This window comes from Mya arenaria, chromosome 4, assembly GCF_026914265.1.
Source record: "Mya arenaria isolate MELC-2E11 chromosome 4, ASM2691426v1".
NCBI lineage: Eukaryota > Metazoa > Mollusca > Bivalvia > Myida > Myidae > Mya > Mya arenaria.
In genome coordinates this window covers 41,763,712-41,774,643 of record NC_069125.1, presented here as the reverse complement: position 1 = coordinate 41,774,643, position 10,932 = coordinate 41,763,712, and the positions used below count along the sequence as shown (strand labels likewise).

The 10,932-nt window shown below is 36.3% G+C and overlaps 1 protein-coding gene across 1 annotated transcript; it reads right to left on the bottom strand.

The window, feature by feature from the left end:
• Positions 1-2,373: 2,373 nt before the first annotated feature.
• Positions 2,374-10,881, bottom strand: LOC128232224 (mitotic-spindle organizing protein 1-like). Its single transcript, XM_052945661.1, has 3 exons — positions 10,711-10,881; positions 5,159-5,304; positions 2,374-3,183 (listed from the first exon to the last, which is right to left on the bottom strand). Exons 1-3 carry the CDS (start codon positions 10,760-10,762, stop codon positions 3,157-3,159), a joined length of 225 nt encoding a protein of 74 aa, XP_052801621.1. The 5' UTR covers positions 10,763-10,881; the 3' UTR covers positions 2,374-3,156.
• Between the last annotated feature and the right edge of the window lie 51 nt (positions 10,882-10,932).

Below are 10,932 nucleotides of genomic sequence, written 5' to 3'. Positions count from 1 at the left end.
TTGTGAGACAAATTCGAAATAGGACATGGCCCTCGTGGGGCTCGAACCACATCATAAGGCGGACTCCCAAACAACTAGAGCACTAGTAGGTTTCAACTCTTAATGACACATTGCCTGGGAGTTTACATCGTTCTCTCGATATACACAACATGAATACATTTACTCATTGAAAAACGCTTACCAATGTTGTTTATCATCAGAAATCTGAAGGTCTGATAATTGTTCCGGTAATTACTAGGTATACTTACATGTACTTGAAGGTTGAAATCGGGTTCAAGAATGCTAATGCAGTCATGTGTTACAGCCTAATTAAACAAGAGGCCCAAAAGGGCCTATGCTCTACTGGCATAGCTTTTGTGGTCATATCAATCCAGAGCATGTATGTATGGGTAAAAGGCAACAGACATATAGTTTATGTTTTGTGTATGGGTTACCTGAAAACGTAGCACGTTCAACATCTGAGCCCAGAAAGTATTGTAAGCAGATTTGTTGCATGAACTATTTTAATATGTGCCAAGTAAAAGTCATCTGACAAAAAAAATGCTTTCAAAACTGTACTCATAGTAAAAGTTTCTGTAGTTTTAAAAGTTAAAAAAAAGTTGGTCAAAAGGTCAAAGTCAAGGGCATCCTAGGACAACATTGATCAATTTGAACAAACATTCACAATCAATTGTGCTGAGATGGATGCACGAACACACAAAAAGATTTTCAAACCTTTCCAGATTTATGTTTACCAAACCTGTGAACCCTGGGTGTGGCCAGTAATGACACCAGGTGCATAACTTAAACATTCACAACCAATTTTGTTAAGATGAATGCGCAAACTTCAGAACTTAAAGCTAAAAAATGCCCATTGGGCTTTCAACAAGAACAAGGCAGAGTAATTCACTTAATCAACTGCAGAAGCAAAAAGCAAATTGTCTCTCAAAATCCTAGACTTGCAAATTGTCTCCCTTAACTCTAGACTTGAATTTACATGTACATGTAAACTTGGCTAAAAATAGAATTCGCTCATGCAGACCTGGCTAAAAAAGAAAGCATTTCTTTAAAACTTTCATGGCCCATAATCTAGGCATTCATGGGCGGATCATGCTGGTTTTCAAAACCGAGCTCTAATGGATATCTAGATACTGTACAAGTTTCATCGCGATACATTCAAAACTGAAGACTGTATATACACAATAGCATTTTTTTATACTATCAAGGGCCATAATCTAGGCATGCATGGGCGGATCTGGCTGGTTTTCGAAAGGAACCCAGCTCTAATGGATATCTAGATACTGTACAAGTTTCATCGAGATACAATCAAAACTGAAGACTGTATCGTGTTCACAAGCAATTGTTTACAGACGCACGACCGCACATACTACGTACACATTACCTTGCATAAGCTCTTCTGGCCTTTGGCCAGTAGAGCTAAAAATGGCTCAGTAAGGAATGTCGACGCTCGTCCGTTTTCTCAGTTGCCAGGGGATAAAACCCTATATTTCAAAGAGTAACATGATTCGCACGGTACATTCTGTTTGTCACTTTAAACATGTGTTAACATATTTAATAATTAATGAATATCGATGCTAAGTTGATACTTTTTGCACCAAGGTGCCGATGACACCAAGGCCATACATGTATTTCATTACATCAAATATTTTTTCTTCGAAAAACAGATGAACAAAAGGGCACACTTGCACAACCAGATAACAATACAGCCTCTATGTGATGCAAAATCATTCAGGGTTGGATTTCTGTATCTTCTTATTAAGTTTATGACGGCCTGTCTGTATATTTATGGCAGCATTAAAGTTTGACACCATCACATCACCAGATGATTTTGATGCCGGACTGGTAAACTAACCAAAACAAAGTAATCGAAAATTACCACAAGCCTTAATCAACCCCAACCTTGAAAAAAGTTTTCGGTTTTGTTAAATGTTAATATATTCAGTCTTTTCAAGAAAATCTAAGTTTAATATGAATATATAGTATTCAGCTTCTTGAAGAAAATTTCAATGACTGTCCACAAGTTGTTGGCATAGATGCAAAAGAAGCCAACATACTGAGAGATCTGCACAGTTGCCATTGACCTGCCGGTCTGTTAGATCTATATTCTTACAATGTTTGCGTCTTGTGCATACCTCGACTTGAGTCATTTATAAAACACTTATCTATTCAACTATTTCACCATATTACCAGTTGAAGACATCAGACATATTACCAGTACATCAAAAAGACTTTCAAAGTGCATGTGTATGTATCAACTCAATTTATTGCTAATACCATCTCAGTAAAAACATACCATCTGTACAAACATTTATCTGACGCATCTGAAACTCGAAAATACTTGGGGGGGGGGGGGGGGGGGGGGGGGGGGGGGGACTTATTTACCCTCGCCATCGGGTTATACCCATTCGGCGAGCACGCTACGTTTTACAGTATTTCTACAGATTTAATAACATTTAAAACATCACATCCTTAATCGTAGCGTGGGTGCTTTGGACTGTATATATATAAATATTCCTACACAGTATGTATAAATCTCTGGTTAAAAATTCAATATTTAAATAATATCTTAAGAATCTATCACATAGGCATTAAAATCAAACACTTCAAATACATCATAGAAATTATGCTATAATTTTTCCTATACAAACATTTTAGGCTCAGCCTACATTTTAAAAAGATGTCTAAATTTTAAAATTCTTTACAATAGTAAGTGTTTATATATACAACGTATCCTTGGCATTATAACAACTAGCTAGTGAGGATTTTTTTTTTTTTTTGAAAATACTTTTACACAAGATTTATATTTGTTTGGGTAAGATTATCACACATTTTTTTCATTCAGTGACATAACTTTTATACACATTATTATCAGATGCATTCCATAAGGTGGTGATAATTAAAAGCACAAAACATCACCCAAATATATTATAATTATCAGTAAATCAAAACTTGATGATCTTTTGGGGTTATGTTTGACTTACAGAACAATGATGTTTGCTGAAGAATAATATGGCTAGAAATCAAGTATTAATGCTGCAATTATAGTATTGTCATATCTTGTCAAACTAAGTTTCATTCACACACTAGAAGTGAGGAAGATGTCTTCCATGTCAATGTTCATGTCCATGTACACTCATCCTTTTGTAGCTACTTCCTTCAGCTCCCAGTTTGGTTGCCTTCGTTCTGAAAGATAAACAGAAAATATATAATTATATATTTAATAAATAAGAAGTTATAAACACTTATTCTTGATAATTATAATAGTGATTTATTACTTTGTAATGAGTACTCAGACAGATGAAATAGAGACACGGTACCTCACATGCTTACAGTATGTAGAAATAGTTCTTTAACTTGTAAGAATTCAAGGAACATGCATGTTCATGTACAGTAGAAACCTGTAGCCTCGATATCCCAGGGACGGCAAAAATACTTCACACCTCGCGAACATCAAGCCAGGCGGGAATGCTTACAAAGAATAAAACAAAATCTGTCCTTGACATTCAGTTTGAGCCAACAAGGAAATCAAGCCAAGCGCTATAGAGTCAATGGGTTTCAACTGTATATCATGAACACTTTTTATTGTTTCATCACTGATTGTGTTTGGATTTATCTTGTCATCAACACTATAATTACAAGGTCAAACAATCTACATTAAGACATCTCAAAGATAGACACATATTGAATTGTAATACATTGATGTTTTTCATATATATGTTACTTTATTGTAAATTCTTACAATAATCAATGTCCAAGCATCATTACGATATCCAGTCAAACTCAAAATGTGATGCTATATTAAACATCATTTACTACATGTTTTTATGTAAATAAAACTTAATACATTTACTCATTCTATTATCGAAGAGTAATTGATGTGGCTATGCAGGATCGCATACTTTAAATACACTCAAATATCTAGAAGTACATTATTTTACTGCAGCATAAGAATATCATTCCTAAAGTGAGCAGTAGGTAACAAGTTCAAGTCTGCCTAGATTCTACAGTTTAATTAGCTAATTTCAGAGAGTGGGACTTTGCACAAGACAAACATATCTGGTAATGATTATACCGCACTTCTAAAAAACAACCATTAAAAATGCCAGGGCAATATTTTCAACAATATCACCCTCTGCCGCACTGTTACCCTATGGCGTCATGTGAGTATTTGTTCGGTATAATAAATAAGCTATTTACTGCCTTGAGGGTGACAGTACATATTATCAAGCTTCTAAAAATACTGTCCGCTTCGGCTTCGCCTTGGTTGACAATATGCACCGTCAACATCAAGGCAGTCAAAATTTTTATAATACAAGATGGTGCAATGCCAACTCAGCGCAATGTGAACTATCACCATTACGCATACATGCCACATCCTCCGATATGAAAAAATTATGTAAACAAGAGCTGTCACAGAAACAGCACGCTCAACTATTCTGCCGCTTTTAAGTTAAGTTAAAGATTGCAGAAGTTTTAGTGAAAAATGTATTGATCACTGTAAAATTTGATTACATGCAAAACCTTAACCAGAATTTCTAAGTCAAACAATAAACCTAAAGGAAAAAAAAATACATTATATGCAAGATAGAGTTATCACACTTGATTGTATAAAGTTTCAATACAATAAATTAAGTAGTTGCTGAGTTATTGACGCTAGGGAGAGTAGTACAGCTCTCCTTTTTCTTCGAATAGTCAAACTATAAATGCAGTGCAAAGAACGCCAAGTTTTATTGCTCATTTCTTACACTGCCTTTGGTATTTAGCCCTGTGCAAGCTAATCTTTCCATTTCTTCCTTCTTTTTCTCATTTATCTCCTAGTAAATCCATGGCATACAATAAGGTTATGTTACCACATCCATGAATTCAATAGTAACAGCCCTTAGTGGTTCTTGATTATTTTGACATTTAAAGAATCCAAGTTCATGGCAGATTATCTGATGTAGATGTAAACGTTTCATGGTTAATGACAGTGATCATTGTGGAGAAATCAAGCGTTGTATCTATATGTACATAACAATTTAACCCTTAATCTACAGGATTTATGGTAAAATAATTAAAAAATACAAATGATATTTGAAACCTGAATCCTTAGTAACAGAAAAATTCTCAAACGTTAACGACTTCAACCAGACTTTTCCTCTACAGAACACAGTCATACTTTTATTGAAGCAGATTCCTTTCTGAGCTCGTTGACAACCAGCGCTATTGCCTCCGGGTTAACTCCGCTCTCACATAACCGTACAACTGTAGCCAACGTCTCCATATCCAACCCAGTGTTCAGGATACTCGACATTTCCATAAGGACTGAAATACAAATTAATGTAAGTATTACTTCAAAGCCCATTCATTTTTGGGAGGTAACGGGCTGCAGCCCTTCAACAGATAATTTCAAAATGTATGACATACCGTCATCATATTTGAGGACTTTTTCAAAGTCTTTGTTCTAAGAGGGGAATTTTGACAATTAATTGGAAATTTGGAAATAAAACATACTTTTTCCATGGGAGAAGATTACAGTATAATGTCACAATAAATACATAAATGAATAAATAAGTAAATGCATGATTTAACGCTATTTACAGTTCCTCATTTAATGGTTATTTATAAACCTAGTACATTTAATTCTAATTACTTTATTGTCATTGTTAATAGCCTAGGTAGTCCACTTAAATGGATGTCATAGAATTTTTTGACAAATTTTGAACTTGGTTAACTCTAGACAGGGATACATAAAGAATGTAAAAAATGCTTAACAAGCGCTTTACAAGCATCCCTGAGTTCATTATTGTGACTAATATTTAAAGTGGGGATATTGGGAATACACATTTATCCTCGTCAAAAAAAAATCTGAAATTTTCCTCCAAACCAGTTGAGAACATTTTGAATATTAAAATGATTTCTATCGACATTTTTTGTTTTAGTTTTTCTTCAATTATGGTTGTTTCTGGCATGTTTTGCACATTCACTGGATACGCTTAGACATTTGAAACTACCATATGCCTGCATATGCAAAAAGAAATAATCTGTCTGTTTACAAACAGCATTTTTGAAAAAATATATATTCAATTTCGTTTGTAGATTACCTCATGATACAAATGTAGTAGTCATTCATGTTGATGATTTAATTTTCCAATACTAGACTAAATACCGGTAATCATTTACTAATGTACTGTGTATATCCATTTCAGGTATCAATCATCCTTATCATCAAAGATATAAAACCAGGATGATGTTACATTGTACGAGGTATGTTCGGAAAGTTCCCGGACTGTACTAATAACTTTGTTATTTTTCAACGTAGAGCTTTTAAACTTCGGCCAAGTTGAGACACATATATATTCATTTTGATAATAAGCGGACATTCGCCTAAGTCAATACATTCTTTAAATATTGTATCCATAGCAACATAATATTTGCTGTTGTGGAGCAAGCCATATTTTTTCCTATAATGTTCACAATAAACGCATTTTGTAACGTTAAAAAACGCGGGAAACGTCATCTTGACGTCGAACCACAACATGCTGTCATTAGTAAAATACGCATGACGTCATTTGAACAGACACCGCCTCACAAAACAAACTCCAAAACAGGTGCTCAAAGCAAACATGCAACGCGAAATTATTGAAAAACAGCGTGTCGTGATACAGTTTCTCCAGAGTTTAGATGTTTCACCGTCGAAAACATTGATACAGTTGAAGAAATCGTTTGGAGACCAAACTTCGAGTCGCACAGATGTTTTTGAGTGGCACAGACGCTTTAAGGAGGGGCGCGAGTCAACATCCGACGACGAGAGATGTGGGAGGCGGGCACTTGTAGCGAAAAAGCGCGAAATGGTAAAGTCCATGCTTGATAGGGACCGACGAGTGTCTACACGGGAAGTGGCCGAGGAATGTGACATTGGGGTAGCAACAGCGTATAAGTTAATTACTGAAGAGTTTAAGATGACAAAGGTGTGCGCACGTTGGATACCAAGGCTGTTGGATGACAATCAGATGAAGGATAGGGTGAATAAATCATTGAAATTTTTGAGGTCCTATCGACGTGAAGGGGACAGATTTCTTGAAAGAATAATCACAACAGATGAAACGTGGTTTCAGGGCAATGCCCCAGCGCACAGGGCCCGGTACACAGAGTTGGAGCTGGATGTTCTCGGGATCGGCAGGTTGGAGCACGCCCCCTACAGCCCAGACCTTGCGCCACTTGATTTTGCGCTTTTCCCGGCCGTCAAAGCCCAGCTACGAGGAATTCGATTCGACGATCTCGAGAGCCTACGTTGTCACGTGCAGACAATTATGTCTTAATTTGATAAACAATGGTTTCAAACTGTTTACACATCATGGGTCAGGAGACATGAACGTTGCGTGCAAGCACATGGCCGCTATTTCGAGAAAGAGTAAACTGAATTGACGTTGACGTTAAAAATTTTAACGTCGGGTTGCTCCGCCATATCGTTGGTACATGTTTTAAATTTATTGTAACTTTTTTACTTTTATATGTATGGAATCGAAATTTAAGAGTGAAATGGAATAAAAGATGTAGTAAATCCATACTAAATTTCATTATAATACAATGAGCCTTTCAAAAGAAATGCGTTCAATCCGGGAACTTTCCGAACATACCTCGTACCTATCATTTATGACTGATACCATAGACTGTTACACGTAACTTGCATATAGTTCATGTTGATTTGCCTATTTATTCCATTTTCACTGTCTTGATGAAAGCTCTGGCGAGGTCTTGACTGAGCCATTGTATTCTTGTAGGCTTAGAACCTTAGATAAAACAACTTTTAACAGTAAAAAGTTGAGAACTTTTGTTTTTATTTGCTGGTACGTTCACTGGCGCATCACAACAAATTATCAGTTTATGATCACACATGGTGTAACTTTTCTTTATATGAACCAAGTTGACATCTCATGATCGAAAGATGGCACTTGCCAAACAACATTTGAGGGAACATGAACAGTGGAATGAACACACTCACAACCTGCCGCCACTACAGGTTTGAGATCATGTGTACATTACAAAACTTAGTGCACAACCTCCACAGGAGATGGGAATGCACTGGAACAGTTGTTGAAGAACAGGAATACCACAAATATTTTAAGTGTAGATGACACAGGCTGAGCTACTATCTGTAACTGCCAGCACCTTAGAAAGTTCACTACTTTTTAAAGCGCCCCAGCACAAGGTACCCAATTAAGTAATATTCAGTTTTTCAACTTCCTAGAAGCTACTTTCAACGGTGCCTCAGATTCCTGTCCTGTCATCTCCACCACGAAGCCAAAGTCTACAAGCTGCATCAAGTGAATCACATACAACAGCCCCTACACCAAAATTGGCAACTAAGAAAATTCAACAGCCTCTGCAACAAGATTTGGACCAGATATACCACCACAGTCCTTAACCAGATTGGCCTGATTTGTGGCGAATACCACACCCTCTTTCCCGTTTTCAGGCGCACACTAAAGCTGGGGAAAAGGAGCTATTGACACTGCGCAAACCCAGCCGCAACAACTGAACTGAACATTGCTAAATCTGATACTGATAGATGAACTTTTATGGGACATATTAAGTGACTCCAGAGCCTTTTTATTGGGAAATTATGATCGGACTGTATGCATTTAGTTTTGACCGTGTCCAGGAGACAAATACAGACTAGGTTTTTCTTATAGACAAGTCTTTGTTTGTTTTCAGTTTTCTTCATATCCTTAAAACTTGTCTCCGGGGGAAAAGATAAATAATCAATTACTTATGCACTCCAGTGCTAGACATTAACACAAGCCCTGCAATGGTAAAATGTCTTCAGGGCTTGCTCAAATTCTTTTTTTTTTAAAGAGCATGGCTTGTTGAAAAATTTGATGCCATTAGATTTACATCAATTCAATATCCATTCAACTCGATAACCAGTCAAGTTTGTAGACAGAGCGCATGCTTTGTCCGCCTCTCGCATATGATAGCGTTACTGACTAATGCACTATGATTTTTTGCTCCACCCATTCAAGTATTATGGGTATTATGCTTTGTGCCAAATTTTTGTCAAGTTATATAGCCATAATTAGTGGCACATGCCAGCAAAGTAAACTTTAGAGGAAAAGTACACCCAGTGTGGGGCTCAAACCCACAACCGCCGGAACACTAGCATGGCGCTCTAACAAACTGAGCTAACCGGGCAGCTGGTTCTAACCCACACACACTACACTCCTCCCCCCATTAACCTTTTAGGCCGACTAGGCACTCCTGCTGTTTACTGCTGCCACCAGTTAAGTAAACCTTTGAGACAAAGTGTGCCCGGGTGGGACTCGAACCCAAGACCTCCGGAACACTAGCATGGAGCTCTATCCAACTGAGCTACCGGGCGGCTGGTTCTAGCCCACACACACTACACCAGGTCAAGACACAATCAACAAGATTAAAGCAACACATACAATTATCGAATTAGTGTGGTACAGCTTGTCATTGTAATTAATGTGTGGCTGGTAGGTTGCAGTCATATTTTGACAAGGTTATTGCCACTACATTTAAATGAATTTGAACGCCCATTGTCTGAATTTATCAGGAAATCGGTACAGCAGTAGGTGTGTCTCAAAATTTTAAAATAAAAGAAGTTTGGAAAAGAACAAAACATGGTGAACAATTCCCCCAAATAAGTGCAGACAGTCCAAACTGATACTCAGATACCGTAATTCACCTAAGAGTTCGGACACCTTAAATTAATTATTTTTTTCGCTGTCCGAATACATAGAAAATTACCATTTTTACATTTTATTAACATGTTTGTTTAACCTGCCTTTTTTCTTCAAGTTTGCATTTTACCACTTATTAATTTATCCGTAGTAATCAATGGTCATAAACTTATTTATTACGCCTATAAGTGTAAATCCTTCATCAAGTTAATTAAAACACCATTTTATACATGCATTGAACTAAATAAACACATTCTATCGGCTTCAGATCAAAGAGTCACACTGTGTGACGTCACATAACTTACAGTTCAATACCCACGAGGATCTCGTGGATAGCATGGACATTGCTATGCAGTATTAATGTATAACTGTACGATTATTGTTTCATACAGTCTGTAAGTGTGGTACAAGTTAGAAAGTTTATTGGCAGATCGTTTTACAAACATGTCATGTCTATGTTTTCTTAATCCCTTGATTGTCCTTGTTGTTTCTTTACTCCTCCAATAAATATATCACACTTCCTTTTCAACAGGCAATAAATCGTTTAGGATGGGTAGTAACTAATTAACTTGTCACAGTGGTGTATACATACCATTTGGTAATCTAGCCAGGCATTGTAAAGATAAAGGTGTATACATACCATTTGGTAATCTAGCCAGGCATTGTAAAGATAAAAATCAATAACCTTCGTCTGTGAAACTTGGTAACTGTGAAAGTTATGATTGATGTCCTTTGGGTGTCCGAAAATTAGGTACGCAAAATAAATTATTTTGGAAAATAATTATGGGTGTCCGAATATTTAGAGTGTCCAAACTCTTAGGTGGATTACGGTATTTCCTGAATAATGTAATGGTGGTTTGTAACCTTGCATGTTGGTACGAAAATGCTTGGGAACGAAACAGAAAAACTTATTATAGTGTTTCCACATTAAAGCGTTGAAATCTAAACTTAAGAAAACTTTAATATTTCATATATTTAATACTGCAACAAAAAAGATGAAGATATAACGAATTAGAATACAAACCATCCATTGTTTCTTTAGCTGCCGACGATTTTTGTTTCCCATGGTCCGCCATGACAGTTTACATCGATGCACAAATCTATTTTGTTAGTATTAAAATATATTATATTTTCGAGAAAGACAAGACGTTTACCTTTAACACTAAGTGAACTTTCTTTTCATTAAATATGTAAGCGTAGTTTTAGTTATGTTTAAATTCATTTTTATTTGTTTCTTCCGACTATT

What these genes read in the sequence shown, in the direction of transcription:
- LOC128232224 (XM_052945661.1), bottom strand. Translation starts at nt 10,762, where the DNA reads ATGGCGGACCATGGGAAACAAAAATCGTCGGCAGCTAAAGAAACAATG. An exon ending in AGCTAAAGAAACAATGGATG is followed by an intron (nt 5,305 to 10,710) that starts GTTTGTATTCTA and finishes TTTGTATTTCAG; the next exon opens with TCCTTATGGAAATGTCGAGT. An exon ending in AGGAATCTGCTTCAATAAAA is followed by an intron (nt 3,184 to 5,158) that starts GTATGACTGTGT and finishes TTTATCTTTCAG; the next exon opens with AACGAAGGCAACCAAACTGG.